At 39.0% G+C, this 16997-nt stretch overlaps 1 protein-coding gene across 2 annotated transcripts; it reads left to right on the forward strand.

Annotated features, from left to right (window-relative positions):
* The first annotated feature begins 11493 nt into the window (after positions 1-11493).
* Positions 11494-15851, forward strand: LOC147621724 (uric acid-xanthine permease-like). 2 transcript variants are annotated; one of them, XM_086822759.1, is made up of 12 exons: positions 11494-11884; positions 12127-12199; positions 12301-12390; positions 12527-12577; positions 12736-12878; positions 13048-13215; positions 13376-13522; positions 13680-13799; positions 14004-14134; positions 14234-14415; positions 14550-15014; positions 15290-15851. In XM_086822759.1, the coding sequence occupies exons 1-12, from the start codon at positions 11663-11665 to the stop codon at positions 15451-15453; spliced, it is 1956 nt and encodes a 651-aa protein (XP_086678885.1). In that variant the 5' UTR covers positions 11494-11662; the 3' UTR covers positions 15454-15851. The 2 variants fall into 2 exon arrangements, with proteins under 2 accessions (XP_086678885.1, XP_086678886.1); XM_086822760.1 differs by having other exon boundaries at positions 11750-11972.
* The last annotated feature ends 1146 nt before the right edge of the window (positions 15852-16997 follow it).

Genomic DNA, 16997 nt, shown 5'->3' on the forward strand with positions numbered 1-16997 from the left:
TCATGAGCTTGAGAGGGGCTGTTGAGATTCAAGCTCGATGTCAGCTTGTGCTAGTTGCATTATGTGCTGGCATGTTAGGTAGTAACATGTGTGAGACATAAATGACCGCGTCCAGCTGGTCATAGTGTGTGGACATTAGCTAGGGTTAGCAGTGTGTGGACACAACACATGTAGTGTGTTGTAGATTATGGATTATGGCTTTATGCATTGTGTGAGAAGGGAGATGGCTTCCCTATATGGTTAGGGTTTGCTCCTTTGTGTGTGTCTCCTCTCCCTCTACCTGTTTTTCATCAAGATGTAGACTAGTCAATGTAGTCCACCAGCTGTAGAATCTCTGGTGAAGATATGTCGGTGCCAACTACTAAACGTGCTAGTGATATAAATGTTGAACGGTCATGCAGGCACCTCTTGAGTTTCAAGTCATGTTGAGCTTAACATCTCAACATGAACCATATGAGTTTTGGGATGTTTGAAAGTTAATGTTTCCACTAGAATAATCTTTGGCCGTGTAAGCCTTTTGTCATGCTTGTAGGTGCCTTAGAAGAGGAAATGTTTCTCAGATGAAGCTTGATCTCTGCTATGAATTGTGAAGTCAATTGGGAGAAAAGGACTATTCATATGTCATCAAGGGGTTGCAGATATACATTGCTGCTATGGTGCACCATAGTACTCGCCCACCCACAATCTCAAAATTGAGAAACCACAACCATCCAAAATGCTACTACATCTTCCAGCACCCTAGGCACCCCAAGTATTTTAGAAGGAGGCAACCAGTGTGACAGGTAGAGGCATGAAGCCCACTCCATAGAAAAAGTCTAAGAGCTAGTAGCCTCATGTCTAGCACTATTGGGCTCCCAAAATATTATTAAAAGCTTGAGGGATACTATGAAGGGAATAGGAAAATACGGCTACCCAAGCCACGAAACCCTATAGTAAAACCTTTTGTGCACAAACGTCGTCAACAACAACCACCAGTCACCCCAACCACCACAACTAATCCAGCCCCAAAAAGTGGTACCAAAAATAGAGGGCCGAAATGGGTCCCAACCAAGCACACCACTCTACCATGTCAAGTGACAAAGCATGTATGGGTGCCCAAGATAAAACCCAATTTAAGCATTGCCATGATCACATTGATCATTGCCGTGATCACACGGCACAAATTTCAAGATATTGTGCCACATGTCATGAGCATTAATCCACTAGCCACCGTGATCCCCTTGGCTTTAAATAGGCGGTTTTTCCTATTTTGTCACTATTTTTCAACCTTTTTCACTTGTTGCCTTGTTCTTGGACCTCTTCATCGCACCTGCGCTTGTGTCTTCCTTGGTTGTCTACCTAGCTTCTCTCCACCACTAGCGCCAGCCAGGTAGGACTTATGGTCATTCTTGGTCTTATCTCACTTGCTTGGTGTTATTTAAAGTGATTATAATGCTTGGTAACCAACATCATAATCACACCGGTGAGTATTTTCCCTCTTCACTTTTGTTTCGTTGCTTATCATCATGCTCTCTATTTTTTGGTCCCAACTACTCCCAAACTACCTGACTATCCAATATGTGCACTATCCATCCTTATTAATCAAACACATGAACTAACTATCATGATTGTGTAGTCTGCACAATTATGGAACCCATGTGATTGTAAAATCACGGAATCCCCACCATATTACAACTAACAATTAATGATTACACTTCAACGTTCCAGATGCCAATGCCAATTTTTTGATGGTTCATCACATCCCAAGGAAACCGTTTTGTAGAATCATGGTGCATGTATGGCACGTCACCGATAACAATGGTGACATGTCATAATGAATCACACCGTGATTACCACGTTAGTAGTACGGCATAAAAAAATTACGACTATAAAACCATGTCAGCTAATCACGTCATTGTCATGTCACCAATCATAGCATGATTTATTAATCACGTCCGTGAGTGCCACATCACGAATCATGCAATAAAATCATGATGTGATTATCGTGTCATCTCTACATAATTAGGTTTTGAAGTCTACATATTTACTGATTGTAGTCCTTTCAGCCAACACTTCAATCTTCCCAATCACACCTTCCCCAATGTTATGCTACTCTATCCTATTGAAATCATGGATATTAACATGTGATTCTGTAGTTCTTTCAGTCAACTCTTCAATCTTTCCCAACGTTATGCTACTTTATCCCATTGAAATAATGGAGATTGACATGTTGTGATTCTGTAGTCTACTCAATCACGACAGTGATTAGAAAAACAAAGAACTGATATATAAATAATAAGATCTCCTAGAAAAATATCTCTCTAGAAAATTAAAAAGGTAATAATTAAATCTTTATATTCTAAACTTAGAGATTCATATAAAATAATTTAATATATTTGATTGTATAGATGAGCTCAAATGCTGTTTTCCTTTCGATTTGAGTGGTTAAATGACTATGTTTCAATGTCAAATGTGAAATTTATGAAACTTTCAAAAAGTGTAGTCCCGAGGGTAGTTTGCCGGTGAACTACACTTTGAAGATCCTTTCAAAACATATTTCTTTAGTGAAATATTCTTGTTAGATAAGGTCCCAAAACATAGTGTGGATATGTGTACATTACTCTTCCAAAAATGTATTTAAATTAATGCCTTAGCAGGAAGACACGTACAACATTCAGTGTGTGCATTTTTCCAGTCTCCTAGTCCTTGGGAGGCATTGGAAATTTTTGCTCTTCCCCATATCAAGCTCTCTTCTCCCCCTGCATCTTTTCATTGCATCTTTTCATGGTATCAGAGCCTAGTTCATGCTAAGGGGGGCTGAGCTGCAAGCAAGAGAAGCACAGGAAGCGGTACGAGGGTAAGAGCTTCATCTACTCTTCCCTATTTGTGTTGGCGACACCCTTGTCGGGAGCTCTATGGGAGGCACCGGCAAACGATCTCTGATTGAGGAGCTTTCTTCACGGGAGTAAAGCTATAGGGAAACTATGCTATCTTATTGGACTAAATTTTCCGAGCCAAAAACACGTTTCGGGTGTGTTAGGACCTCCATTTTTCAGAAAGCATGCGATTTCGAGCACTGCGGAACTCTAATTTAAGAACTGTAGGAATATAGATTGGTTATGCAGACATTGTGTGTGCTGCAAGGAGGTCAACAGTTGCCATTGGGTGTATGTATGCACATTGAGGTCACTGGTTGTGACATTTGAGTGTAGTACAGTATCGCTGCAGAAAATACAGTAGTTTGTGCAAAACAAACCAGAGTGCTGTTTCTGGTAAATTTGTGTGTCTGGCAAGATGTCAAATGATGGCATAAACGAGATTGTTGCTGAGAAGCTTGATAAGAACAACTTCCATGCTTAGAGGTTCAGGTGACAAATTTCTTGATGGGAAAGGGTTACTGGGACTATATAGAAGGTGAGTATGAAGAGGCAAGCAATTGAATGCTTAACCAAGTGCTGAAATTCAGCTTTTGCAGGTGCAAAATCAGCCTGCAAATCAGCCTTTTGATGAGGCAATTATTGAGGATGTAGTGGGATGAGGAGAGAGCAGCCATAGAAGAATCTAGGCGTGGCTTGTGCAGACATTGAGGGATAGCAAGTTGGCAGCTCCTTTACCTAGCAGAACTCCTGCAGGTTCTCATCATGCAGATTATTCTCATGTGGATCATGTTCTCATTTCTACTTTATGTAATGAGGTGGAACTTGTTTCCTTTGAGGAAGCACAGGATGATGATAATTGGATGCATGCTATGCAGGATGAGTATAACTCTATACTCAAGAATGACACCTGGTATTTGACAGATCTACCTCATGGCAAGAAGGCCATTGGTACTAAGTGGGTTTACAAGTTAAACCACCAAGCAGATGGTAGCATTGATCGCTACAAGGCCAGACTTGTTGCAAAGTGCTATGCCCAGCAAAACGGCATTGATTATGATAAGTCCAACAGAGAGTACCCTCTATGTGAAGAGGAGTAAGGACACATTTTTTGTCATTTGTTCTATACGTTCATGACATGCTGCTCACAGGACCCAATATAGATTAAATTTCAGCCTTTAAGGCTAATTTGCAGTCATCGTTTGAGATGTTAGATTTAGGGCCCTTGCATTATTATTTGGGGATTCAGTTTATGCAGTGCGATGATGGCATTATTATGTTGCAGTCTAAATATATACAGAAGCTATTGAAGAGGTTTAATCTTGAAGACTGTAAACCTATGGCTACACCTATGGAGACAGGTACTGGACTTAGTCTTCAAGATGCAGGAGACTCTTTTGATGCTAGTTTGTATCAGCAAGTTGTTGGATCCCTTCTTTATGTATACAACACGAGGCCAAATATACAGTATGCGGTCTCACAGTTGAGCAGATTTATGCATAGCCCATCACATCATCACTCCAAGGGGGATTTCTGGCATTATATGGTAGTGATGTGTGTAAATACACTTAGGACCGCCTGGGCATTTTTTCCCTCACTAGGAGGTTTTTTTCCCCGTGCATATGTACACCCTCTTATCTACTCATTTTGGGGTGTGTACTTCTCTTTTGTATTTGGCACACATTTGCTCATTCTATTCTAGTGAGTTTGTGTGCTCTCAAGCTTCTCTATCTTATGTGTGTGCATTGTTGAAACCCTAACCATATTTCCAACAAAGAGCAAATTACTAGTGAGCGTGAACTTTGATGCACTTTAGAGCATCAAGTGAAGCATTCCAAGCATTCCAAGCACAAGTGAAGCATTCCAAGCACAAGCATGACTCTTCCAACTCTGATGAGGAGGAAAGTGATCATGTTAGACGCACTATCAAAGCTACCTTGTGTGCTCAGAGTTCCCGAAAAGACTCACAAATTAGCCGAAGGCGTTCACTTTCCACAATTATGATGGCAAGAAGGATGCAGGAGTTCTTATTGCATGGCTTAGCCAATTAGATGACTATTTTTCAAGTGAAAAGTTCTTAAAAAAGGAAAAAATTAAATGTGCTTATAATCACTTGATTGAAAGTTCTGCTTTATAGTGGAATGTGATCAAGCAAGGTAAACATCGACCTTCAACATGGAAAGAGTTCTAGAAACTCTTAAAGAAGCACTTTTTACTGTCTTAGTACAAAGCTAAAGTGCGTCATTGATGGGACACTCTATGGCCAAGTCGAGAAAAAAAATGTCCAAGCCTACATCAACAAATTTTGGGACATTATTTTATAGGTTCAAGTAATTGAAAAAGTGCTAGACTTGAGTCTACCATTAGGGTTGACGTTAATATGTTTCATCTACGTGATCTTAGTTCTGCTATGGATCTCACTTTAAATTCTTAACGTAGAATATCTATTTCTAGAGATTTCACGATGTAGAATAAGTCTTTACAAAGTATACTAAACCTTCTTTCCCTTCTAGTACTTTTGATAAATCCAGGATGCATAAGGGTAAAGATGTGATTAAAGGAGATGCTCAGAAGGACAACAACAACAAACCCTTGAATGGTCAACCAAAGAATCAAGTCTTCAAATGTTACAAATGTTACAAATGTCACAAGGAAGGACACCTCGTGCAAGGCTGTCCTAAGAAGAAGAAGAATTCCACATCAGTGGCTTGACTTAATGTTATTGAAGAAGATGACGATCATTCTTTCAAGAAAGAGAGTAACTCTAATCCTGATTATTCGAATGAAGGTAAGTTTTCAATTCATACTTTATTGAAAATTCAAAGCAAAATAAAAAGAAAATCAATTTCTATATTGCAAGATGATGGTAGCTTGCATGATTTTATTTCTGAAAAAGCATTGAAAGCACTTAACCTAGATGCGTCGTACTCTAGTTACAAAGTAAAAGCTGCATTCCAAGGTACTAAGTACAACTGCACAAAAGAGGTCAAGGATTTAGATTTGGAAATGGGTTCACTAAAAGAAAAGAGAACATTCCTAGTGGCTCCTTTGCAAGGGGTGGATGTTATCTTAGGTATGTCATGGAGACATGAGCATAATCCCCAAATTGACTATGAAACTCATACCCTGTGGTTAATAAAAGATGACAAAGAAATTTATCTCCAATGTCAAACCAAGGGTGAATTTTCATTTTTAACTCATACCCAAGCAAAAAGAGCTGTACGGAAAAGGAGAAGACATTTTTTATTTTTGTCAACCAGCAGCTTACTGCTCATGATGACTCCAAATCAAATGTGTCTCATGATACTTTCATCTCCAAGTTCTCTAATTGCTTCATGGATGACTTACCTCTTGGCTTACCCAAGCCTTGTCCAGAAGACCATTGAATTGAAATAATTCATGGTAGCTCACCTCCATGTAAAGCTCCTTATCGAGTCAACATGCTTGAGTAAAAAAGAGATCTAAAGGCAAGTTGAAGAACTATTAGAGAAAGAATTGATTAGACCCGACAGTTCTTCATTTGGTACTCCAGCTCTTCTTGTTAAAAAGAAGAATGGAACATATCGATTCTGTATTATTGTACACTAAACAAGATTACTATCAAGAATCGATATCCAATACCTGAGTGGATGACTTGCTAGATAATCTTAAGGGATTCCAAGTCTTTAGCAAGATTAACCTAAATTCCGGTTATCATCAAATTCAAATATCAAATTCAAATGGACGAAGGAGGTATCTTCAAGACTACCTTTAGAACCCAAATTAGTCATTATGAATTTTTAGTTATGTCATTCGGTTTAACTAATTCTCCAGCTACTTTCAACAGAATGATGAATAGAATATTCTTGAAATATTAAAATTTTGTTGTAGTGTTTTTTTTATGGTATCTTAGTTTTCAGTAAGAAGCATCAAGAATACAAACATCATTTTAGAAAAAGTGTTCTCATCACACTGAATCAGCTCTGTGTCAATTCTGAAAAGACCAAATTCTTTCAAGAGGAAATTGAATATTTAGGGCACATTGTTTCTGTTAGTATTCAAGTAGATGCCAAAAATATTGAAAGAATTGTTAATTAGCCTAGACCATGTGATATTCATGAACGCCGATATTTCCTTGGATTACGTAGTTACTATAGAAAGTTCATTAGAAATTTTACATACATTTCACATCCTTTTACCGAACTACTTCTTAATTAGAAAGCTATAAATTTTAATTGGACTAGTACTAGATAGGATCATTCCTTCTCTCAACTTAAGAAAGCATTGACCCATGCACCAGTTCTTACACTACCAGATTTTCAATGACCATTCTTCGTTGTAATTACTGATGATGCAAGTGCACAAGGCTTTAGTGTTGTTCTCATGTAAGATGGACATCCCATTGCTTATGAAAGTCGTGAGCTCACAAACCAGCAGAGAAAGAAATTATAGTACATATGACAAAGAATTATCTGTTGTTTTGCATGCTTTAAGACTTTGGAAACATTATTTAATGGGATCTGAATTCTTAATCAAGACAGACCAACAAAGCATTTGTCATTTCTTGACCTAGTCATTGATCTCTGATCGACATATTAAATGGGATTCATTTATCCAAAGTTTTCAACTGATGATTTAATATAAACCAGGCAAAGAAAAATTAGTGGCCGATGCTTTAAGTAGACATCCTAGTGTTCACAACATTTCTGTTATTCAAAGTGAACCATTAATTCCTATGAGATAATCTTATGATGATAAGGACCCAAATTTTGCTAACGTTTGGATTAAACTGAGAGACAATAATTGGAACCCTATTGGTGATTATTCATGCCATGATGGTTACCTTTTCTTCCAAAAGATATTGTGTATTACACAACCTTTCAAACAATTCATATTGGAGGAAATGCATCAACCACCATATATGGGTCATCGAGGTGTTTCAGTTACCCTACAATTACTCTCTAGAGAATTCTTTTGGCCTTATCTAAAACAAAATGTAGCAAAATTTGTGGCTGAATGTTCTATTAGTCAAAAAATTAAAAGCTACAAAGGTAAGACCCAAGGACTTCTTACTCCTCTACCAATCCCTAATGATACTTGGGAACAAATATCTATGGACTTCATTACAGGTTTGCTTACTACATCGAGTCATAACAATATGATTTGTACTATAGTTGACAGTTTAAGTAAGCAACCATATTTCTTACCTTGTAAGAAATATTTTACTTCTTAGTACGCCGCGATTATGTTTATCAAAAAAATATTTATACATCACTGATTGCCAAAAGTCATTGTTTCTAATAGAGACTCAAGATTGTGTAGTAACTTTTGGATCACTCTTTTCTCCAACTTAGGCACTAAGGTAGATTTTTCCACAGCTTTCCACCTGGAAACGAATGGATAAACTGAGGTTATTAATAGTACTATCTTGGATCTACTTAGAGCCTATGTTGCCCAACAACCTAATTCATGGGATAAGGACATTCGGGTCAAAGCATGTTAATGTTGGCCTTATCTTAAATAGGATGTAGCAAAAAATTTACAATTCTTTTGGCCTTATCTTCAATACGATGTAGCAAAAAATTTACCACATGCTCATTTTTTTAAACTACTACTGTTAATAACAACCACAAAAAGTGTAGCACATTAACATGCTTCCACCCATTCATCTTCTCCAATTTGCTTACAATAATACTCCTCGTTTGGCTACTAGTCGAGTACCTTTGTATGGAAAACCTTTGCCTATTCCAGCGACCCTATCCTCAATTTATGGACACTCTATTTTGAGCATAAGAGAGTGTCGTGCAAGAAAAGCACCTTTTGTATTTTTGGAGGCTATGACCTAATTTGGAATGAAGTAATACGTAAATACTCATGTGTGGGGAGAGGCCACCACATGAGGGGGGATGATTGCACCCAATCTTGGAGTCGTGCTTTGTGAGCTAAGTATTATTTGTTTTTCACTCAAATATTGAATATGTTGAGCATGTGGTATTTCGTAAGTTATTTGATTTGATTTAATCAAATTCTTGCAAGTTCCTTTTAATTCTATTTTCCTAGAAATTGGATCCGTGCCATATAGTGTGAACTCGACTATATGAGCTACTAAAAGCATTATAACTATGCCATACCTCTAATAAACCAAAGTGGTTATCACACAGTGGTTGTCATAGCTTCTAAACCATTGGTGGCATATCAACCCATAATCTCATAATGATGCCAGTGGTGTAAGTGCGGAGCTATCATCCTGGCGCATCTCCTTATCCACACTAGTTAGAAACATCTATCTACCTTTTTTTTATCATAATGCATTAGTATTTTATGAATTTTCAAGGACAAAGTATCATCATGGATTAATACTTAGAAACATCTATCTACCTTTTCTTTCTCATAATGCATTGGTATTTTATGAATTTTCAAGGATAAAGTATCATCATGGATTAATGCTTAAAAACATCTATCTACCTTTTATTTATCATAATGTATTAATATTTTATGAATTTTCAAGGATAAAGTTTAAGTTAAACATTAAAGCTAAAATGGATTGTACATAAATGTAACATACTTATTTGGATAAATTAATTTTAAACTAATCATTTTTAATTATCTTCTTGGATGCCTTTAATTATGTTAATGAAAGGCGTTATTCACTTTTTTATGTAACTTGTAATGGTTGATAATGACACTTTTGTTATTCATTTAAAAAATGACTAAATAAAAGTGACTATAGTCTGCGATAACCAATGAAGCACCCAACAAAGCATTTTTTAATGAAAAAGTGGTTAGTTGGGAAATGGGTTTACACTACCATGTAGTTAAGAATAATTATAGGTTAAAAACTAGAGATAGCGCTAATCCCAACATGTAAAAATATAAAAAACAAAATAAGTGTAAATTTGTGATAACCAATGAAGCCCAACGCAACATGTAAAAAATTTATACAAAAGAAAATACAGTGCAAATTTATCTTGTACATGGTTATGTGGTGTAAGCTATACCTTCAAAGAGGGATCCAAAAATGAGCCTTCATGAATTTATAACTTGTAAGATTTTTAAATCAAGTATCTTTTTTAGGATCCACATGCATATTCCAAGAATAGCATTAGAAACATGTGGATGCTTAAAGAATAGCATTTATATTTATGCCCCTTAACTATAATCAAGTTGACATTGGCTTTAAAAAAATAAATTTACACACAAAAGCCTTGGAGTACAATGTAGATTCAATTAGCTTCTACTAGCAATGTCAATGTTAATGAAAATTTTTTATTGTTGTATAATGTAAGCAATTAGTTTAAAAGTATAAATTCTGGACTAACTATAATATGAAAGATTTTGAGATGTTTTAATATTCAAATTCAATTCACCTAAATTTTAAAATTGTCTCATTTATATTTTGTTCAAATTAGATGTAATTTAGATAATAAGTCAAACCTTTTTATGGCATGCAACTATTTTGAGTCTATTATTTGCCAAATATTCATGTATACACCCAGTCCAGAGGTGAAAGACTTTTTAAGATTTGAGAATTACTCTATGTGAATCAAACTATTTAGAGCCAATGTAAAAGTAAGATGGGGATGCTTGAGTGAAGGTGATAATTAGGTAGATGGTGAGAGAAGCTGGTACCACCTATATGATAGTGTAGAACATCTCATCTAAATATGTAAACATTAGCCTCGCTATATAAGTGTTGTGCAGTGGATGTGGTGGATACACTCACTCCAAAAGCCCCTATGTAGGTGTTTAACCTATTATATTATTGATTTATCAATTATAGGCCATTTAATATAGATCCTCCTTAGTCCCTTCTTACGTAACATTAATGCATGAGAGTGGTGACCTCACAAGGGGTCACCATATTCTTGAATGTGTAAATATGTGGGTCTCTAGTTGTAGAATCCTTATTGGCTGCTTGTAATACACCCTCATAAGAACAAGTTGTGTTAGTGACTTCACAAGGAACCAGCCAACTTGCAAGAACGGGCCCTAAAGCTACCCTTATGACATGAATATAAGGACTTTGGGAAGGTAGAACTGAAAATTAAAACATTTTTCCCAATAAGTCAAAATAAGGACTTGGTGGTTTTCTTTTCAAAAAAATGTACACATCAATTTGTTTTAAAACTTGTTTTTTTCATAAATCTCACCCATTCACTTTCAAGGCAAGCCAGAATTCCAACAAGTTGTGTTCAATCTTAGCCTTAGAAAATACCTCACACAATAGACTGAAGGTTTTTTTTCCTCGAACGTGAGTGCCATGCAAGGATGATTTTTGACGGGCCGGGTCACCTTTCAAAATGATGAGTACTGCCTGTTTTTCACACTTCTTATTTTTTTACGGCCTTTTAAAAAATGGCTATTTTTTACGGCCAGAAAGCCTAAAAACGGGCATGCCGCATGATGCCCGTCGAAAAGCAAGCCTGCCTGGTGCCATGTGGGGCATTTAGACGTCGTTTGAAAGGTCCCGTTCTCTCGTGATTTGTGATAGTAGCAACATTTGGTGACGGAGACCAAATCATGGATGATGGCAAAAGTGAAAAGTTGACGGTTTCATATCTGTAGAAGAAAATGGGTTTGAAAAGGTCGTCCTAGCGGCGACAGCCTGCATGGCAAGCTATAAGTCAAAGTGTACTGCATGATCTCCCGCCATATTATGTATTGCTGTGTGAGAGAGTCGAGACTGTTAGGGCGGCCGTAGGAGCTCGGAACTCTCGGACGATTGGCTCCTCGAACGAACCGTTGTCGACCGGCGCTGTTGTCGGATTTGCTGGGCGACGGAACTGTTGCGGCGGCGTCAGCTTTGCAGCTTTAGGTTTCCTCCAAGAATGGCCACGGAGAGCATGGAGCTCTCCTCTCCTCTCAGATCCATGGAGAAGAGCCCTGGTACATGGCGTAGCAAGGTGTTCGGTGACTACAACTGGGGCTTCCTGTGCATGCCGCGCGCCCCTTTCCATGGCTACACGAAGCTGCCCCCTTTCTACTCTAAAGACGAGAAAATACCCCTCTTCTTGGCCCTCGTCATGGGCCTCCAGCATGCTCTGGCTATGGTAAAGTGCCGTCCCGTCTCACTTCTCATTTCATCAACGTATGCGCTCTTCTCTATGCCTTGCTTCAGGCTCCCGTCATCTCCTCAATGTATGCGGTCTTCGGTAAAACTCGCTTCAGATTTTTTAGTGCATCATCATATATTCCATTACGCTTGTCGCCATGTATTTCAGTTGTCATGAAGATGGAATTATTTGGTTGAAGAGAAAAGGGTCATTATATGGTTTGGGTTTGCGTGTTGCAGGTGGGTGGCATCATTACTGCACCTGTTATCATAGCCGGTTCGGCTAACTTCTCCAGTCCAAAGACAGAACCTTGTAATCTCTCTCTCTCCATCCCCAACCGCCGAGTGCGTGTGTGATTAAGGGACATTGCGGGCGTAATTGCGTGATTAACGTGGCTGGTTTATTTGTCACAGACCTGGTATCAGCAGCTTTGATTGTAACCTCCCTTGCATCTTTCATCCAGGTTTATCAGATCAAAATACCCTACACCAATTACGTAATAGGTAAGCGGCTAGCATGAGGTCGTTTGCTAAATCCATTCTTTCTAGAAAATTTCGTAGATGGAGGAATGTATGCACTTGGAAATGTTAAGAGAGGTATGAAAGGGGCGTGTTTCATACAGTATATTGTCATGTGCAGGGTCAGGCCTGTTATCTGTGATGGGTATCTCTTTTGCCTATATACCTGTTGGTAAGCTCCCTATATCATTAGGTCTAAACATTGTTTTTCGACTTGCAGACATGTATACATAGTGCACACATAATCTTATACTAAATAAATCCAAGTCCTCTAAGATAAATACATTTAAGTGCAGCATCTTAGAAGCTACTTTTCATGATTATGAACAGCTCAACATGTCCTTACTAGCTTACAAGCGTGCTCATGCAATGGTTCCCCTTGTCAAGTCAATGGATCGTGCCAGCAATGCACAGGACCCCTTGAGGGACAATGCTACACAGGGGAGGAGGCATATGGTGCCATCCTTGGAACTGTGAGTTTGCGTGTGCATGTGCGCGTGCGCGCATGTGTGTGTGTGTGGAGGCGTGAGATGTTATACATAGCAGATTTAGCATGGTAGGAGTTTGAGCTTGTTCATATCCTCTTTTTCCACACAAAGGATGCTTTGAGGGTCAAATCTAAGAAGCTTGCTTGCTAATCAGGTGCTTGTGGTGTGCTGGTTTCAAACTGCACTTTCATTCCTCTCTCCAAAATCTGTACGCCGAATTTTTCCTCCAGTTGTGACTGGAACGTGTCTAATTCTGGTCGGAGTTTCTCTCGTGGCTACAGGGTTTGAGCTTTGGGGCGGAGGTCAATATTGTGCCAGCCAGGTAAATTTCATGATACTTGAGTCTTGAGTAGGGCTTTTTGGGGTGCAGAAGTAAATACTTTTTTAATGAATGTGAAATAAGTGTGTGTGTGTGTGTGTGTGTGTGTGAGAGAGAGAGAGATAGAGAGAGGGCTTGATGCCTTGTTTTTGTGTGTGTGCAGGTGTTGACCACAAAGGTACCGTGCACTGGAAATGGGGACGTAGTGTTGCCATTTGGGCATCGATATTATTTAGGACTTGGCTTTGTGGTTTTTGTATCTTTCATCGTAATTGAGCTTTTTGGGTCACCGTTTATGAAGAATACACAGGTATGATAGAATCTTTAAGCAAGCAACCCTCTTGCCAGATTGATTACTTTGGTAACAGAACATCCACAAGTTTGTGACTCTATGCAAACATAAATGGTTAGCTTGATTACATCAAAGGTATCGTTTTTAATATTCTTCTGCGTGTGATCATGAGCAGGTTATTTTAGCCTTGGTGGTCTCCCTATTAGTCGCGGCAGTAACACATGCCACTGATTGCACTGAGAACTGTGCAGCCCCGGTATGTGGGGCACCAGTTTGCTATGATGTTCTTCCTCTGGTAAGAATGCCTCATGCCTGTTTTCAGGTCCAAAATATCATTATTAGAGGTAGCTTATCATGAACCATTCTGCAAGATTTGGCCACAACCATTTGCTTATCATTGAATGCACCTCCACTAAGATGAAATTTTCTTGCTTGATAGTATCGGCAAACATTAAAACGTGAACACATCCTTATCATGTCTTCAAAAAAATGCTTGCAGGGTGTGTATTACAACAATACTACAAATCAAGTAACTGGAACACCCACGTCACAGTATCCCAACAGTACTATTTGCACTCAGCCAACATGTGCTGCCGCAGTTTGCTCGGGATTCATTTGCGAGTCTTTCAGGTATTCAGAACTTAAGTTAACTAGCTCATGTGTTCTCCTGTTTGAAGAAAGGAAATTTACATTACAAACTAGAGATAACTTGATTGTTTGAAATTGCAGTTACATAACAGGGAAGCAAATTGCTTCTGCAGACTGGGCAACCTTCCTGTGGACTCACAGGTTCCCCCTGAAATTCTATGCACCTGCTGTGTTGCCATTGCTTGTTGCTTCCATAGTGGCTGCTACAGAGTGTATTGGTGATGTTACCGCGACAACTGAAGCGAGTGGCCTGCCACCTTATGGTATTTCACATGCTTTTTCTTTATCATTCACACACGGACCTCATGTTAACCGGCATGGGTTTCCAGTTCATTCACACAATGTCACCTCATAGGCATGCCAAGTGGATGACAACCCAATGGGCTTGTTCTGACAGGATCCGAGTACGAGAGATCAATACAAGGTGCATTGCTAGCTGATGGGCTCAATGCATTCTGGGCTGCTCTAGGGACATGCATACCATTGACAACTTACTCTCAGAACAATGGAGTGATCTCGCTGTCACGCTGCGCGTCTCGCAGAGCAGGATATGCTTGCTGTTTTTGGCTCTTTCTGCTGGGAGTCTTTGCCAAGTTTGCTGCCATATTTATCTCAATTCCCAACTGCATTCTGGGTGCTCTAACAGCTTGTCTAGTTGCAAGCGTGGTGGTATCAGGCATACATGTGCTGAATTCAAGAGAGGGTTTAACACGAAGGAATCGCTTCATTGCTACCCTAGCACTGGGCATGGGCCTTGGTGTGAATCTAGTGCCTGCTTGGGTGAATATCGTAGGACAAACCAGCTATCCCAATGAGGGAAATTTTTGGCCTGTGAACCCTAACTGGAGTCCGGGATACAGAGGTCTCTCTCTCTCTCTCTCTCTCTCTCTTTCGCTCTTTGGGGGGGGGGGGTCATGTATCTGTGTACTCAGCATATATGTATCTGTGTACTCAACATATATACATGCATACATAATATATACATACATACTACAGTACACATAATAATACATGCATTTTAGTATCATGTTTCTTATTGTAAAGGTAAATCCTGCACACAGAACTGCTTCTTCAAGTAAAATTCTTGTGCAAGTTTCAAGTTTTTGTTAGATTCTGACAGTTTGTCATTATTGGCAGGCTTTCGAGATGCAATTGTATTATTTATATCCAATGGCTTCTCAGTAGGGGGTTTCACGGCCTTTACACTTAACCTAATCCTGCCATTTGAAAAGGAAGACAATGAGAGTGACGACCAAGATGGCAGTCACAATATATTGCTCAGGGTCAAATCAGATCTGTAAAAATTGAGAAAAGGATCCTGTGCTGGGCAATCACGTAACAGTTGTCTACTTATCATCATAGTGGTGGTGGCGTATGCTTTCTGATGTGTGGATATGGCATCACATAGGCCCTTTGATTTGCGTTTATGGAGATATCCACTGGACTGTCGTATTGTCATACCCTGCCAGCAGTTTTGATCATTTGTACACACATCAGGCAAGCATAAGTTTTTTCCAGTAAGGACATTGAGTAGGTTGGGCAGATCGCAAAAAATATTTTAAGGGGCTGTGAGACCTCTCACAGTAACACGTTACTAAATGCTTATGGAAAGCGTGCACTTCAGTCATGGAACCCAAGGTGTGGCAATTTGTGCAAACACATTTGTATTTATGAATAATAATATGATTTATTCATTTCACTTTGGGCCTACTACAAGGGAAAAATTATGGTCTCACAGGCTGAATTGGAGAACTACACTCAACTCACATAGCCCTTGGACGGAGTAATAACTCTTGTTTTATGGAATTATTAACTGACTCTCTCAATAGTCGAATGTTAACTACACTCAATTATGGTCTCACAGGCTGAATTGGAGAACTACACTCAACTCACATAGCCCTTGGACGGAGTAATAACTCTTGTTTTATGGAATTATTAACTGACTCTCTCAATAGTCGAATGTTAACACATATTACATCTTACACAAAGTGTCCCTTAGATGGTCTATGCCAAGGATGTAACATACTTCCCCCTTTAAGCGCTATGTCCATAGAGATTGGACCAACCCTTGTTGTTTATCCCCAACTTATCCAAGAACCATAGTCCTCAATGGACCTCTTGAACTTAGTCAATTACTCTCATTTCTGTGAAAGGCTTGCAATGACCTTGTGTTCGACAAAAAGTCAGAATGTTAGAGATGGCACTCGATAGGTCAAGAGGGGAAAAGCAAAAGATGCAAGTAATATAGTTTGATTTTTTAATCCATACCAATCATTACGCCTTTACTTTCTATAAAGGTGATAACGATAACTAATAACGAGTGCCAGGTAATCCAACAAAAATTCTACTTGTTGCAGTAATCAAAATGTCTTGTGCTTGAGCACGTGATTGCAGCTGGAGACAATTGTGGCATGCGTTGAGCTAGGACCGTGTGAAACAACGGGGCCTTTTCTTCAAACCTGAGTTTAGCAATCCTTTAAAGCAGTATACACGAAACTGAAAAATAGATGTAGAGTCGACACCAGATGGGGTCCCGAATTACCCACTGAAGGGAGCACGAGTATTTGCTTTATTTCTTCTTCTGGAGAACTGTAAACAAGCTGAACTGTGTCCACAAGACTGAGCGGACAAATTGACTGACTGACCGCCAAATGCAAGCACAAAGCGACCAAATGCTAGGCAAAATTGTGTATAAGCTTTAGACGACTGTGAAGCTATCTTCGAGAGTGATACACCGGCCTGGGACCGAGGGTAGATGTGCTAGAAACTCTTGAAGAGGCTGAGCTTCTTTGCCTTGGTCTGAGAGCACAAGTAGGCTGAAAGTATGCACAAGCACTGGCCTAAG

Source organism: Cibotium barometz, chromosome 29, assembly GCF_041138505.1.
Source record: "Cibotium barometz isolate CiBa-2024 chromosome 29, ASM4113850v1, whole genome shotgun sequence".
Classification (NCBI taxonomy): Eukaryota; Viridiplantae; Streptophyta; class Polypodiopsida; order Cyatheales; family Cibotiaceae; genus Cibotium; species Cibotium barometz.